We start from the raw sequence: 17544 nt of genomic DNA, 5'->3' as shown, positions 1-17544 counted from the left end.
TCTGAAAATGGTCTCCTTTTATCTTAGGTGAACCTGGCCTTTGTTGAAGCAGCAGACTGCATTTCAGAACCTGTTAACAGGGAGCCTCCTTCCAGAGAAGCTCAGATACTGACTTTGAAAAACACATCTGAGTTCGATGTACTTGTCATCGGAGGAGGAGCGACAGGAAGTGGCTGTGCCCTGGATGCGGTCACCAGAGGTGAGTCCTGGCGTGGATGCATGTAACGCAGGTAGAGGTTTCATCTTTCCTCCCGATGTAGACACAAATGTGCACTCAGTGCTGGAAAGTCACGTTACTACTGCATTTCTTCATTTTCCACTCTTTGTGAAGCACCTTCTCATTTTTAAAATATAGGTACTTAGACAATTTTAAAATTAAATATAGCTTGTCTTTCACATTGAGATGGGTTTATCTAAAAAGAAAACTGTATTCCTGTGAATTCATTGATTTGATGTTTTGGTTAGTTTTTTTTTACATAATAAAGTACATTTATGTGAAGTAAAAATATCTGTGTATCATTTAAAATCACATTTATGTCAGTGGTTTATCTTTAAAGAAAGATTTGTTAAAATGAATTAATCTATTAAAATAATTCTTTTTGTTTCTCTATTAAAATCATCTCTTCCAGTGAAACATGGACCACAGTTTGCGAAACTCTAGTTTATGTGTAAAAAATGAAAAAGACCTATAACCTGTAGTTCTGTCACCCTTTTAATCAGTTTTAGGAAAGACTTTATGAGAAGCTCTTTCAACATGGCAACAGGATATATAAAGAAATAAACTTTAGTAGGGAACACCAGCGGTCTTACATATGATATATTTAATGATTTGGTTCTGTTGCCTATGGTTATTAGTGTGGAGTTTGGAATCAAAGAAATATGGGTACATATTCTGGCTCAGGTGCTTTATCAGAAGTATATATGTATGTGTACACATGCACACATGCACACACACACACTTAAGTGAGTTACTTAATTTCGTTAAGTTTCTTCATCTTTCAGATAAGAAAAAAAATACCTTCTGTTGATGATTGTTTTGAAGATTAAATGCATAATCATGAAGAAGATTTAAAACAGGGCTTGTCATACAAAGCAAAAAACAATAAATTGTAGGCAGTATGATAGCTGACAGTAATGACATGAAGGCAAAAAGACTTTTAGAACCAGTCATCCTGGAGAGATCATCCTCTGTGGTGTTCTTAGATACAGCACGTTGGGCTGGTACTGCTGCAAGAAATTTTGACTCTGGATTATTTTTTTTAGATACTATGTAAGGTTCAATATTCATTGCAGTTTCATACTCAATGGTGGTAATTTGTTACATGGGATAATTTTTATTAGATGAAGTTACTACCACATCTACTCTGGACTTACTTTGCATATCTGATAGATTTTAGTCTTACATAAATGAAATAAATTTCATGAGATTAGGCATACCTAAGCAAAAAAATACCCTAGATTTTACTAGGATTGCTCAGGACCCTCACTTGAGAGTTGATCCATGTAGACATCATAGCCTAAGTCCATTTTGTCACTTCCAGGTAATGGTAAATTCACAATATAAGCCCTGGATCCTATTCTGTTGCCTGGCAGACCCTAACTTTTGTGTAATTCTGTCTCCATCCATGGTTTATAATTTGAATTAGATTATCCTGGGGCACAGTATGTCAGAGGGAAAGAATGGTTGAAGATCTCTCAAAGGATCTGAATTCTATTCTCTCCCCTGGAGGCCTGGGAGAAAGAGTGGAAAAAAGGACGCATTCCCTTGTCATGGGAGATCTTGTTTGGGACTGCCCCAATTGTCCTGGGACTACCCCAGAGGTTAGAAGTTACCAGATGACAATTTTCTGTGTCCAGGGGTGTCATTTTCCCAGTAGGACTCAGAAAAATATGTTTCTTCAGGTCACCACTTATATTCATGCTATGTACTGAAATATATAGCAGTTCTTTTTCTTTGATTTCAGACAAATATTGGCTGAGTATTATGCATGCAATATTCAAGGTACTACATGTGAATACAAAGATGGTTGATCCAGGCAGCACACTGAGGTTGCTCCCAGTTCTGTAATTCTTGTTGGTGGAGATTGAGTTATCCTGTGTGCCTTGCAAAAGCTTGGGGGGCATTGTTGTATCTGGATAAAGCAAGCTGCTATTTAGCACAGGTAGAATTTTAAGAGGCCAAACTTGCTTGCTCAAAGTGTGCCAATCTGAGGGAACATGCGAAGGAACAATGTGTGTGTGAACAACCGACGTTTCAATTGGGACCACCCAGGCTGTGTGGGGGAGGGCATGAGAGAATCCTGGAAAGGCAGGACTGGGCCTGACCTACCAGGGAAAGGCCTTTGGACTTTACTCAACAGGCCACTCTGAGACTCTGAAGAGCGTTAGTGTTGAGGAGAGGATAGGCAATAAGGAAGAGGCATGCGTGGGTATAAACTTTTAAGAGATCTAGACACAGGACAAAGGGCGAAACTTGCTGATGTCATAGGATATGAATAAGGGAGGCAATATGTGCAAGAATTGTTTTTTTCTGTCTTTCACTCGTTTAAGACAGGCACAATTTGAATATTTCTATAGACCCAGAAGGGAACCTTGATATTCAAATAATAGAAGGCTGCATGTGGACAAGGTCTTAGAAAAATACAAGGTATGGGCTAAGAAAGATGTATCTTTGCTTTGGCAGGACAGTAAGAAGCATTTCTCAAAGACAGAAACAAAGTGAAAGATAACGTGGTAGGAATAGTGGTTGCTCTGCTCTGGTTAGAAAAGGATATGTGTGTGTGTGTGTGTGTGTGTGCTCCCTTATGTGTCAGAGTTGGGACAGAGAAAGTACATGATAGGGAAGAATCCCAAATTGAGAACTGACTGGGTATCAATGATGAGAAGAAAATGAGAAAAGATACTATGAAGGCAAGAATTTGTTTAAATGGAGACCTGGAACTAAAGGGAGGAAAGGAAGTTGTAAAGTCAACTTGTCAAAGAATTAGGGTGGGTTGGCGGATCTTGAGTGCAGTAGTAAAAAGGCAGCTACTAGTTAAGTCCATTTTGTACCATACCTCCTTTTGAAAAGTCTCACCTATATTTGCTTTTGTGAAATTTTTATATTTATATCTTTTAGAAAACATAGACATGATCATACTATAGTCATTACTTTGCAGTGTGTTACTTTCAAGTATGTATATGGTATTCATTTCTTTATACTGATTCTTTAAGTTATTTCCAGTGTTTTGTTCTGCTATTGGTAATAATACTACTAGTGAGTCAACCACTAAACCAGTTCTGGGAATATAAAAACTAATAAGATGTGGCTTTGCCCTCAAGGAGTTTATTAATATTTGCTGAACAAACATTTTTCCTTTGGACAGTAAAGAATATTAACTAGTACGTTAGCATTTGATTGTGGGTGATGGTAGTGATGATGATGATGATTTTGAAAAGGTAAGAATTTTTAGAGCCAGAATATTGACAAGATTTTTAAAATACTTATAGTTAGTAACAGCTAAGAAAATGGTGTCATTTAATACCTCCTAACATATCAATTGCTGTCTTTTTAAATAATCGACTGAATGTCTTATGTGTATGGAGTTGCAATTTATAAAAGTGATGGATAAATCATAGTTTGTGTGTGTGTGTGAAAAGAAGAGAAGCGAAAAGCAAAGGAGAAAAAGGAAGATATAAGCATCTGAATGCAGAGTTCCAAAGAATAGCAAGGAGAGATAAGAAAGCCTTCCTCAGCAATCAATGCAAAGAAATAGAGGAAAACAACAGAATGGGAAAGACTAGAGATCTCTTCAAGAAAATTAGAGATATCAAGGGGACATTTCATGCAAAGATGGGCTCAATAAAGGACAGAAATGGTATGGACCTAACAGAAGCAGAAGATATTAAGAAGAGGTGGCAAGAATACACAGAAGAACTGTACAAAAAAGATCTTCATGACCCAGATAATCATGATGCTGTGATCACTCATCGGGAGCCAGACATCCTGGAGTGTGAAGTCAAGTGGGCCTTAGAAAGCATCACTACGAACAAAGCTAGAGGAGGTGATGGAATTTCAGTTGAGCTATTTCAAATCCTGAAAGATGATGCTGTGAAAGTGCTGCACTCAACATGCCAGCAAATTTGGAAAACTCAGCAGTGGCCACAGGACTGGAAAAGGTCAGTTTTCATTCCAATCCCATAGAAAGGCAATGCCAAAGAATGATCAAACTACTGCACAATTGCACTCATCTCACACACTAGTAAAGTAATGCTCAAAATTCTCCAAGCCAGGCTTCAGCAATACATGAACCGTGAACTTCCCGTTGTTCAAGCTGCTTTTAGAGAAGGCAGAGGAACCAGAGATCAAATTGCCAACATCCGCTGGATCATGGAAAAAGCAAGAGAGTTCCAGAAAAACATCTATTTCTGCTTTATTGACTATGGCAAAGCCTTTGACTGTGTGGATCACAATAAACTGTGGAAAATTCTGAAAAAGATGGGAATACCAGACCATCTGACCTGCCTCTTGAGAAGCCTATATGCAGGTCAGGAAGCAACAGTTAGAACTGGCCATGGAACAACAGACTGGTTCCAAATAGGAAAAGGAGTATGCCAAGGCTGTATATTGTCACCCTGCTTATTTAACTTATATGCAGAGTATATCATGAGAAACGCTGGACTGAAAGAAGCACAAGCTGGAATCAAGATTGCTGGGAGAAATATCAATAACCTCAGATATGCAGATGACACCAGCCTTATGGCAGAAAGTGAAGAAGAGCTAAAGAGCCTCTTGATGAAAGTGAAAGAGGAGAGTGAAAAAGTTGGCTTAAAGCTCAACATTCAGAAAACGAAGATCATGGCATCTGGTCCCATCACTTCATGGGAAATAAATGGGGAAACAGTGGAAGCAGTGTCAGATTTTATTTTTTTGGGCTCCAAAGTCACTGCAGATGGTGATTGCTGCCATGAAATTAAAAGGCGCTTACTCCTTGAGAGGAAAGTTATGACCAATCTAGATAGCATATTCAAAAGCATAGACATTACTTTGCCAACAAAGGTCCATCTAGTCAAGGCTATGGTTTTTCCAGTGGTCATGTATGGATGTGAGAGTTGGACTGTGAAGAAAGCTGATCGCCAAAGAATTGATGCTTTTGAACTGTGGTGTTGGAGAAGACTCTTGAGAATCCCTTGGACTGCAAAGAGATCCAACCTGTCCATTCTAAAGGAGATCAGTCCTGGGTGTTCATTGGAAGGACTGATGCTAAAGCTGAAACTCCAGTACTTTGGCCACCTCATGTGAAGAGTTGACTCATTGGAAAAGACCCTGATGCTGGGAGGGATTGGGGGCAGGAGGAGAAGGGAATGACAGAGGATGAGGTGGCTGGATGGCATCACCGACTCGATGGACATGAGTTTGTGTAAACTTTGGGAGTTGGTGATGGACAGGGAGGCCTGGTGTGCTGTGATTCATGGGGTCGCAAAGAGTTGGACATGACTGAGCAACTGAACTGAACTGAACTGATGCTTAGTCAGTCAGTCGTGTCTGACTCTGCCACCTCATGGACTGTAGCCCTCTAGGCTGCTCTGTCCATGGGATTCTCCAAACAATAATATTGGAGTGGGTTGCCATTTCCTTCTCCAGGGGATCTTTCTGACCCACGAATCGAACCTGCGTCTCTTGCGTCAGCAAGCATATTTTTTACCACACTGCCACCTGGGAAGCCCAAATCCATAGTTTATATTTCCTTTATTATGCTGGTAGCCCTCTGAGGGTAGCATTTGTAATTAAAATGTATAGAGATGCTGAAGTTAATCTATATTTATCCTTTTACAACAATTTCTGATCATATCAGTAGCGCTCTGAAGTGTGAAATGATTGTGGGCATTTGGTTAATGAATTGTGCATTGTTGCTGTTCATTCATGGAATTTGCTCTTTTATTATATTTGATGCTTCACTTAACAACAAATTTTGCTTTCTCTGCATTTGATATGTTTTTACCAAATTATTCCTGATTGTATCCATTAATCTTTAGTCATATTTGACAAAAATAAATTACTGTGATCTTTTAAAGTTACCAGTAATAATTAGATTTTTCAGGACATCAAACTTTTGGGGGAACTGCTAGATGTTAAAGGGCTTGTATAAAAATGTTTGCACAAGCTTTTTGATGAAATACTGTGCCCAAATGTGATTTTGTTAATGAATAAACAAAGACCATAGAAGGAAGAGAAAAAGTCTTGAGGTTTTCATAATGAACATTTATTTGCATTGTTACCATCTGCATTTTCTTGGGAATCAATTTTCATTTGTTTCATTTGTAATATTATTTGATAAACATAATATGCACAATTCTCCTCACGTTCTTGGGCAGGTCTCTAGGATCGATAAAATTGCTTCTCTGTTTAACACTTCCATGGCCAGTCCCTGAACAAGAGCACAGCCTAGGAGCTTGGGGATACAGGCTGCCAAAGGAGAGCTGGAATGACGAGAATCTGATATAGTCACCCCCTCAGAGGGCTTCACGCTGTTTCTTTTTCAGCTCTTTTCTTTTATGTGACTACCTGGATGTATCAGGGATCAACTAGTCCCGTTCTGGTTTAAAATCTTGTTTGTAAACTTAACTTTTATGACTTCAATTCAGATTCCAGAGAATACTGCCTCTTGCTAGAAGAAAACATTAATTGTAGTTCTCCTGTTTAAAAATGTATATATACTTCTAGCTTACGAATGGCACCTGGCTAATAATTCCTGAATTCTCACTGCAGCCCCTTCAAGTCTAAGATAGTATAGGATAGCGAGTAAGGACAAAGGCTATGAGATTAGAACAGAGTGGGATCAATCAGCTTCATCATTTACCAGCTCCATGAACTTCAGTTAAGTGTCTTAACCTTGTGGAGAGCCTTAAGGTTCTCAGACATAATGGAGGATAACAACACTTCTGCATAAATAAAGATTTGTGAAAAGCAGGAGGTATGAGCATTGAGTTAAAAAAAGATGCAGAATAGGGAGAGCCATGGAAGATAATGCATTCTGGGAATTACAAACCTGCACCCCCCACCCTCTTCCACCACCGCCCTATTTTAGGATAGTAGAATTGCAGCAGATCAAAGTTTGCTATTTCCTGGACATTGCTAATTAGACTAGGTTGCAATTGCTACTAATCTGGAAATTTGATGTAATTCAGTGATTACATTAGAGGGACTGTCTTTGTCAGGAGTGGGGTGGGGAGGATTAGAGAAACTGTGCCAGAGGTATTTGGAAAAATTAGACTTTGAGACTTACTAGATTAATTTTGAAGAAGAATAATGATAAAGGAGATAGAGGTCTGTCAATATTAAAGTGTATTCTGCTGCTGTTGCTGCTAAGTCACTTCAGTCGTGTCCGACCCTGTGCGACCCCATAGACGGCAGCCCACCAGGCCCTGCTGTCCCTGGGATTCTCCAGGCAAGAACACTGGAGTGGGTTGCCATTTCCTTCTCCAATGCATGAAAGTGAAAAGTGAAAGTGAAGTCGCTCAGTCGTGTCCAGCTGTTTGCAACCCCATGGACTGCAGTCTACCAAGCTCCTCCGTCCATGGGATTTTCCAGGCAAGAGTACTGGAGAGGGGTGCCATTGTCTTCTCCGAAAGTGTATTTTAAAGCTACTTTAAATAAAATAGTTTGCAGAAGAGACAAGAGACCAGTGGAACAAAAGTAAGAGGCTAGAAATAGATCTGAATACATAAAATTTAGGATATGATAAAGGCAGCATTTCATATTTGTAATTATTGGTTATTTAATGTGTTGTTGAAGTGTCCACTTTCCCAAGTTTATGCTTATATTTACATATATATTTATGTATATTTATCTTCTATTTATCATACTCTCTGTGAACCAAAGATTTAATAGTAAAACACCACAAACCTATTAGAAGAAATTTTTAAAAAATGGAGTAAGAAAGAATGTTTTTAAGCATGACATCAGTAAAACCATTTTCTTTTGGAAAATCCTGTTTAAACTTGATTTCATAAAAGTTAAAATTTATCTGTATAAGTTTAATATAATATATATGTTATATTAAATGTAATATATGATATTAATATAAATGTAATTTATATATTATATTAAATGTAAATATATTTAATAATAATGTAATATAATACTTTTATACTTCCCTGGTGGCTCAGATGGTAAAGAATCTGCCTGCAATGCAGAAGATCTGGATTCAGACTCTGGGTTGGGAAGATCCCCTGGAGGAGGGCATGGCAACCCATTCCAGTATTCTTTCCTGGAGAATCCCATGGACAGGGGAGCCCTGCAGGCTATAGTCCATGGGGTTGCAAAGAGTCAGACGTGACTGAGTGACTAAGCACAGCAATATATTATATATATAATAAATATAATAAGCACCTGAGAAACTGGAAAAATACCATAACAGAATTTGTTATATATTATTTTTAGCTTTTCTATATCCTTTTGTTTTAGTATGTCTATGATAAAATACAAATAGCAGGACTTTTCTTTATTTTTTAGTGTTTGATAGAATCTGTGTTTCAGTAGGCATGTTTGGTCCGTCTCCGTTGATTTGGATGCCATGTGCTTTTAGTTTGTGTTTTTTACCTTACAGCTTTTTTTTGTTTTGTTTTCCTTTTATTTCCTTCTTTCCTTCTCCATTTTAAATCAGCTTTGTATCACTCTCTGTTTCCATACATTAAACTCTGCAGATATAGTTACTGTCTCCTTCAAGTCCCCCCAGAGATTTTTCTCAGAACCAAATCAAGGCTTCTGCCCTGTCATGATCTTGGACATCCTGCAGACCGACTCCCAGACAGCTGGTGGTGCCCTGGCCCAGGTCTCCCCTCCAGGCTGGGTCCCTCTTCCTGCCTCCTGCGCATGTCACAGTAGATGGTCCACAGCAGCAGGCAGTGGTCAGCAGCCCCTTCTTCAGTCCTGGCTTTCCAGCACTGGTCTGCCTTCTTCCCCTCTCCCTACCTCTTGCCTTTCAGGAACTGAAATCTGGGTTACTTGTGTCAGTTTCTAGACCCAAATTCCACCAAGACATAGGCTTGGATCTAACTACTCCTCTCTGAGTTTCACTACATCTGTGGCTCATGAGGAGTTTATTTTTGAGGCAACCATGACTTAAATATGTGTGTGTTGTGTGTGTACATACATATATGTATATATACACATACATGTAAAAATATATGTATGTAAAATTTTCTCTTGTGTTTGGAGAAAAGTTTAAAGCTAAACTTACAGTGCCATATTGATCAAAATTTTACTTATAGAGTATTTATTAGCAAAATGAGTGTAGTTTGGTTTAATAAATTGGGTCCCTTCAGTTATCCAGAGAGGTTTATAAGTATTTACAGGGAAAATGGCTAAAATGTATTGTACATTGAAAAACAAGTTGTGAAAAATGAGTTTGTTAATTGTATTTGTTTTTGAAGCAAAAAAGTACACAGGTTTACAAGCATAGGAAGTTTTTTGTAGAATATATGGTATGTTTTTAATAGTTAAAATTAGTTATGTCTGAATTTTGTAAATAGGAAACCAGCAGTGTGTTATTCTCTCTTTTCATAATTTTATATTGTTTGGATAGTCCTTCTCTCTTTGAACATTGGCTGGTTTTATGATAAAATAGTAAAAAGAGAAAGCAACATCAGCAACTTCCTTATTCCCCTGAAATTGTATTGCTATTGTTGTTGAGTTGCTAAGTCACGTCTTGTCTCTTTGTGACCCCGTGGACTGCAGCATGCCAGGTTCCTCTGTCCTCCACTATCTCCCAGAGATTGCTCCAATTCATGTCCATTGAGTCAGTGATGCTGTCTAACCATTTATGTATAACTGTGTAACTATAATTAATGTTATAGCTTAATACATTCTTGTGCCTCCATAATCAAGTGTGTGTGTGTGTGTGTGTGTGTGTGTGTGTGTAAGGAGCACAAAGTATGTTAATGACATGTTCTAACTTAACAAATATCTTCATTAATGGTGTATCTGTTTCTAATATAAAACTAGAAATAGGTATAATAACCAATCCAATGTTATATAGCTCTGTATAATGTTAGCATTTACTGTTAGAAAACACTAGGCTTAAAGCATAGAATCCTGATCATGAGGATTAACAAGCCAGGATTGCTTTACAGCTTTACAGAAGTGTTATTTTATAGAGAAATTTATCTTTCGTATAAAATACGCAGCCTTTGGGTTAGTCACTTTTCTTACTAATTTCAGTGGCTTTCTGAAATCCAAAAGTAAGTGCCCAAAGCTTTTCTAAAGAAAGATAAACTTCCCTTTCCTTAAATGACATCCTTTTTCCTTCATGGGGCATATGGCTTTAATAGCTATGTTTATGGTACTAATGTACAGAGTGTCTGTACTTTTTGATTTGTGTGTTATTACCTGGGTGCCTCTGATATTTATTTCATAGCTATTACTCTGCCCTTTTTATATAAAAATAGTTAAATAATGCCATATCTGAAAACTTACTATAATGAAATAAAGATTCAGAGAGTTTAAATGAAAATATAATCTTGCAGTACTGTGGTATTGAAGGTAGGAAATAACCCACATGTTCAGAAATAGGGAACTGAATAAATAAATCATTGTAAATATTTAATGTATTACTATTCACATGTTAGAAATGAAATTATAGAAAAATATATATTGACATGGAGAGATGTTTACAATAAACAATGTTAAATGAAAAAAATGGAATGTATTATACAATCCTATTTTGATAAAAATGTGCATATGTGATTATATACATGCACAGAAAATGTGAACATTTAAACACCCAAATGTCAACTGTGGTTATCTCTGAATGGTGTGATTACAGGAGAGTTTTATTTTGTTCTCTTTACTTCTCTGCATTTATTATATTGAGCATGTTTGCATGTATAATAAGATAATCAGTAAAAGGTATTAAAATATACTTCTGTTCTGTTTCATGTTGTGAAAGTTAAATGTCGTACCATTCTTCCCCTTAGATGGTAATTATCCCTCTAAATTCATCCAACTGTCTTGATCCATGAGTTGGTTTAGTTGGAGGTGCCTAGTAGCTAGACATTCTCACTCAGAGTAGAAAAGGCAAATCTATAATGAGCTGTGTTTAATTCATATCCCTGGCTGTACCTTGAAGATACAATTTTAACTTCAGAGGTGGGTAAAGATGACTGAAAGGTAGATTTCAAGTTCACTTTTTTCTACTGCTGTAACTAAGCTTGTTATTCCGCGTAAGAGTTTCAGAATAATCTCACTCCAAATATTAATACTTTACCACTACCATGAAATTCATTTGAATACCTACATAGAGCAATCAATTATAAAAACAAAAAATTGAATAATTATACCACTCCCAAATGTTCAGGTTCATCTCAGCAGTGATAGAATATATTGGTTTCCATAAAAAGCAACTTCTGGAAAGAGACAAAAAATAGCTATTCCTCATAAAATCTTGAACAAGTTTAGCAAATTATTGTAAATGTACAGAGGCCAGCCCTTCACTGCTGCTCATTCTTTCCACTTGGAGAAAAGATCTTCCCTGGTGCCTTAGATCCACAGCCAGGCACAGTTACTGGAAGCCTGGGTGCATTATTTTTGACCTTCTTCAAATTTAATTACTTTACCTAAGATCCAAAATGTTAGCGTTGAATGTCGCTTATAAGTAGTGTTCATTCTCTCTCAGACGATAAAACAGCATTCTCTCGTCACTTTCTTGCTTTACACTGGGGGGAAAAAAACTAGTTAAATTTTTTATTTCAGATTGGTGGGGAAAAAAAAGTTTGAATTTTTGAGAGGTGAAACAAAAGGAGCACCTTAGGTAGTGGAACCATGCAAGATCATTGTCTTTGCTGCCATCAGCTAATCAAAGGAAGAAGCAGTTCTAGCTACTAATAATGTCCTGATTTTGCATTACTTTCCTCCTTCCTCATTCCATCGTTCTCATGCAACAAAAATGAGAAATACAGAACATTTAGCATAAAAGCAGTTGAAAACGTTGAAGTGTTTTCTTAGAGTCTCTTTTTCCCCCTTGGTTTTGAGGTTCTGAAAAATTTTGGTAATACTTTCAGGTTACATGGTGCTTTAATATTTATCAATTTGGCTGTAACTTCATAGATATTAAATTTTTTGTTTTTTGATGTTTGGAGATTTTGGGGTTTTTTTTTTTTTTTTTGCTCTGGAAGGAGCACTATCATTTCTCTTCAGAGATTCTGGTAGGTAGTTTGATGATATGCCACTGGAAATAATGGAATAAGATAAAACCAGCCTATTTTGACAGAGAAGCCCATTTTAACTTTTGTTGGTATTCACTAGGGTTTCTCACATAAGTACATGTGAGTAACTTTTCTAAATGTCCAATTCTTGCAAAAGCAGTTTTGAGACTTTTAAGTGTTAGCTGTCACTTAAAATATCCTGAAATATCCTCCTGAGATGGCTTGCTGATTTCTAGAGTAGTTCCCTGCCTCACACTGTGTCAGTTTGGGAAAGAAAAAAAAATCCATCCTGATAACACAGCCCATAAAATTCTCTCTTCACATTACTCTCCAGTTACCATCTTCTGCCTTGTGAGGTGGACTCTATATTGCCCTACTCCTGCTGTGTGGTCCTCTAGATGGTCCCCTGCACTCCAGCCCCTCAGTGAGAAGCAGACCCTACATAAATTGGGCTGTTTCAGTCATCTGCACTCTTTTGCTTAAGCTGATCTCTGCTGATGATAACTCCCTTCCACCTCCCTCCACCCATTTGAACATGTCCTCCCCTCTAGACTCAGTCTTTCTCCAAGATCCCTCCCCTGACACAATTAAAAAAAAAAAAATCCACCTTGGCTGTAGTTATTGTTCACACTGGGAATTGTTGTGGTGACCCAAGGATGAAAGAGCAGAGGCACACTAGCTTTTGCCAAAAGCAGGGAAAGGACTCAGAATTTCCTTACATTCAGTCCTTTGTGGCCCTCAGTCAGAATCCAGATACGAGGAACTCAGGCCACTCATGCCACATGTGTCTTTCTGTTGCCTCCTGTCCCCCTCTGTCTCTCTCCATCAGATTTCCTAGACAACCCATACTTGACCTTTCATAGCCACATGATCTCTAGGAAAGGATTCTGAGGTTCTCTTTGGTCCTGGTCTTTCTCTTATATTCAAAAGCCTGAAGGATCAAAAACTCTCCTAACATTCTAAACAATCCCCTTCTAACTATGTTTATCTCTCAGGTGGGGAGGGAACCAAGCTTCCCCGATTCCTGAACATCCTACAGAATTCCCTTCTAACTACTCTAACTTCTCAGAGTTGGGAAGGACCAAGCTTCCCCCACTCCTGCAAGTTCCCTTAACCCTTCAGATTCTTCTGATGGGACAAAGATTTCACTTTCCACCAAAGGGAAAATCCAAGATTTTTATCAGTTGATCTGCCCCTGATATCGGAGTCAATTTGAGCACTATTTGGTCTGTATTTTAGCTATAAAACTGAATACAGAAAGGAAAGATGACTTTTTGACACAGGATGGCCATGATACTCTTTAGACTTTGCAGAAAACTGGTTAAAGTAAAATTTTTTTCTTGGAAACTGCAAAGCCAGTTCTTTTTGCATATGCAATTAAAAACAACTAGCTTGTTCACCCCACTCCAGTACTCTTGCATGGAAAATCACATGGGCGGAGGAGCCTGGTAGGCTGCAGTCCATGGGGTCGCTAGGCGTCAGACATGACTGAGCGACTTCACTTTCACTTTTCACTTCCATGCATTGGAGAAGGAAATGGCAACCCACTCCAGTGTTCTTGCCTGGAGAATCCCAGGGACGGGGGAGCCTGGTGGGCTGCCATCTATGGGGTTGCACAGAGTCGGACATGACTGAAGCGACTTAGCAGCAGCAGCAGCAGCTTGTTAAAAGGCCTGCCTAAGGAAAAGCTTGAAGTTAACCTTTTCCATGTCCTTGTTGCCTGAGACCTCAGCCTTGGATAAATTCAGTTCAGTTCAGTTAAGTCCCTCAGTCATGTCCGACTCTGCGACCCCATGGCGCCAGGTTTCCCTGTCCATCACCAACTCCTGGAGCCCACTCAAACTCATGTCCATTTCATCGGTGATGCCATCCAACCATCTCATCCTCTGTGGGCAAATTAGAACTTCGAAAAAAAAAACAGTGGGATCACAGAGACATTTTAAATCTCAAGCGGAAAACTATGAGATCTCTGTCTGTCTGTCTATCTGGATTTATGTATGTTTCAGTGTGTGTCTTTTTTTTTTTTTTTTAATAATATTGCTGAAGTTGTAAAGGAGTTCTAATTTAACTGGCCTAAAGAAAAGTATGTGCTTAGAAATCAGACAATTCTAAATACAAGAGAATTAACCTAAAAGAATTTCAAATTCACGTGAACTGGGAAATAGTCAATATTAAATATCTAGTATTAATGTTTGTTTGCTAATCTAATATAGACATGTCTAAGAGTCATTAACATTAAGCATAGTATTTTCATTGTACCTTGGTTTATTATAAGTTAAATATTGTTATATTATTATATCTGTTACAAGTTTGTCAGCAAGGAAAGTACCTCTAGTGAAGAGACTTCAAAAAATATATAAATGAAAGATGAGCGTTTAGATAAACTCTATTAAGAATAATTATACTTTAGAAATTTCTGTCTAAAACAGTTTCTCTAGATTTTGGTAACCTGAATTTCTATGGTTGTGCTAAACTAAGTGACGGAAGTTTATTGAATAGCTAGGTCATTTTCAAATAAAATAAGATTCTGAAACATTAATTATTGAACACTAACTTCCTCTTACAGAGAAACTAGAGATTTTGGACTATTAATGAATAATGTTTGATGCTATCCTGAGATGTTCTCTAAAAATTTTTTTTTAGAAATTATCACTGGTGTTTATGTTCACCAGTCTATAGAATGCTAGTGTAAAGATCAGTTCTTGGTTGCTTAAGGAAAGTGGGATGTGTGTTTTCAGTAAAGAAGGTATGAGAAATGAAATTACATTTTATGAGGGGAAAAGGAAGTAGGTCTGACAGGTGGCTGTTTCAGGATGGAAGAACAAAGTAATGGGTACTGAGAGTGATAAGAAGGTTTTATAGAAAATGGACCCCAAAGGAAGAGTTTTGTGCATAAATACAAGTTTTCTTGAGATGTTGAACTGCCTTTGATAATGGATATCAAGTTTCTTTACCTCTGAGGTGATCTGTTCTGTGTTTACCTTTGAAATCTTTTGTTAACTTTAGCTAAGTGAATATATTGTTTCACAGTGATCTATATAATCCTATCTGAGTGTTACAAACCTTTTTCATATTTATTGAAAACACTTCCTAAATCATTTGACTTCTAACTAACTTTGGGATACTTCAGAGGGCCCCTGAAACATCCCAAAGAGAAATATTAAACTACCTGAGTTCATTTGACATGTTAAATTACATGGAAAGTATTGTTGGAGGAGTGATGTATCTTCTCAGATTATATTTTATGGTTGATGTTACTAATACAGATATCCTAGAAATTATCTGAAATTCATGAAAATCTGATATGTTCTGGTAAAATGTTGTCAGTTATAATTCTAGTTATCATATTAAAGTGTTCAGTATTACAGCAATGACCAGGCTACCTTGCCAATTGCAATTTAATCAGATTTTAAACATGCCTTCTATGGTTTCACTCTGATGCCTTTGCAAGAATACTGCTACTTCAAGATTTATGGAAAAGACTTATAAGATTAAACAATAAACAATTTTTTTTATCTGGTAAACTGGTAACAGACTGGAATTTAGTCTACTGTCTGTGTTAAGAGAACAAAGTTTTCTTAGAATGCAGCTTTCGATAACACATAATGAATTTCTTTGCTTTTAAGTGATTTATATTTGTTTTTAAAATCTTTTGTTACTTTGGTAAAGTAAATAAACATTATTTAAGATTATGGTACACATAGACAAAGCTCATTTTGCTTCTACAAAAAAATAAGCTCTCGTGGTTAGACTTTTGCTATCCTGATGTCCTTAAAACATGGCAATCAGTATCAGTTCAGTTCAGTCACTCAGTCGTGTTCGACTCTTTGCGACTCCATGAACTGCAGCACGCCAGGCCTCCCTGTCCATCACTAACTCCCAGAGTTTACCCAAACTCACGTCTATTGAGTCGGTGATGCCATCCAGCCATCTCATCCTCTGTTGTCCCCTTTTCCTCCCGCCTTCAATATTTCCCAGCATCAGGGTCTTTTCAGATGAGTCAGTTCTTTGCATCAGGTAGCCAAAGCATTGGAGTTTCAGCTTCAACATCAGTCCTTCCAATGAACACCCAGGACTGATCTCCTTTAGGATGGACTGGTTGGATCTCCTTGCAGTCCTAGGGACTCTCAAGAGTCTTCTCCAACACCACAGTTCAAAAGCATCAATTCTTCGGTGCTCAGCTTTCTTTATAGTCCAACTCTCACATCCATACAAGACTACTGGAAAAACCATAGCCTCGACTAGATGGACCTTTGTTGACAAAGTAATGTCTCTGCTTTTTAATATGCTGTCTAGGTTGGTCATAGCTTTTCTTAGAAGGAGCAAGCGTCTTTTAATTTCATGGCTGCAGTTACCATCTGCAGTGATTTTGGAGCCCCCCAAAATAAATTCAGCCACTGTTCCTACTGTTTCCCCATCTATTTGCCATGAGGTGATGGGACCGGATGCCATGATCTTAGTTTTCAGAATGTTGAGCTTTAAGTCAACTTTTCACTCTCCTCTTTCACTTTCATCAAGAGGCTCTTTAGTTCTTCTTCACTTTCTGTCATAAGGGTGGTGTCATCTGCATATCTGAGGTTATTGATATTTCTCCTGGCAATCTTGATTCCAGCTTGTGCTTCATCCAGTCTAGCATTTCTCATGATGACAATATACAGCCTTTACATACTCCTTTTCCTGTTTGGAACCAGTCTGTTGTTCCATGTCCAATTCTAACTGTTGCTTCCTGACCTGCATATAGGTTTCTCAAGAGGCAGGTCAGGTGGTCTGGTATTCCCATCTCTTTCGGAATTTTCCACAGTTTATTGTGATCCACACAGTCAAAGTAGTCTACTCCTAAATCGGAAAATTAAAAATGGGTGAACAGAAGCTGTTAAATCAGAGTCAGGGCTATGGGAGATCCAAGACAACTACTTGACTTTTCCCAGTCCCTGACAAACGTCATTTTTTGATGGGCTAAAGCCTTCCCTGGCTACAAGGTTAATATGAAAAAATTATATGTCACTAAATACTAAGTTTTGTTAATTGTTAAACTAAGTTTCTAGTTTTGTTAATTAATGTCTAGTGTTTACTAACACTCACTTCTGAAATAGTTCCTTGTTGTTATGGTATACTGCTAAAAGATTTACTTAAGTTATTAAAAAGGACACTCTAAGTTTGTTTCTAAAGCTTATCTCAATAAGCAATCATCAGATAAAGATCAGATGCTCCATGATGTACAACCAGGAGATTAACACCTGGCTATAATCATTTAACTAAGTCAGATGATCTGGGGTATACTGGGCCTACACCTAAGGAAAGTTCTTGACTTAAATTCTTGTTTGTGATGTTACTAATAACTGCTAGCTATATTATTTTCTA

The 17544-nt window shown here is 37.6% G+C and overlaps 1 protein-coding gene across 2 annotated transcripts in view; it reads left to right on the top strand.

Moving 5' to 3' along the window:
• The window catches only part of GPD2 (glycerol-3-phosphate dehydrogenase 2), a 150244-nt gene that overhangs the window by 58424 nt on the left and 74276 nt on the right, over positions 1 to 17544 (top strand). For both annotated transcript variants that reach the window (XM_027560332.1, XM_027560326.1), the window contains exon 3: positions 28 to 199. In XM_027560332.1, coding sequence (XP_027416133.1) covers positions 28 to 199 — 172 coding nt within the window. The remainder of the gene's footprint in view (positions 1 to 27; positions 200 to 17544) is intronic.

Source organism: Bos indicus x Bos taurus, chromosome 2, assembly GCF_003369695.1.
Source record: "Bos indicus x Bos taurus breed Angus x Brahman F1 hybrid chromosome 2, Bos_hybrid_MaternalHap_v2.0, whole genome shotgun sequence".
In the NCBI taxonomy this organism is placed as follows: domain Eukaryota; kingdom Metazoa; phylum Chordata; class Mammalia; order Artiodactyla; family Bovidae; genus Bos; species Bos indicus x Bos taurus.
The sequence above is the reverse complement of the archived record's forward strand: the minus strand, read 5'-3'. Positions and strand labels throughout refer to the sequence as shown.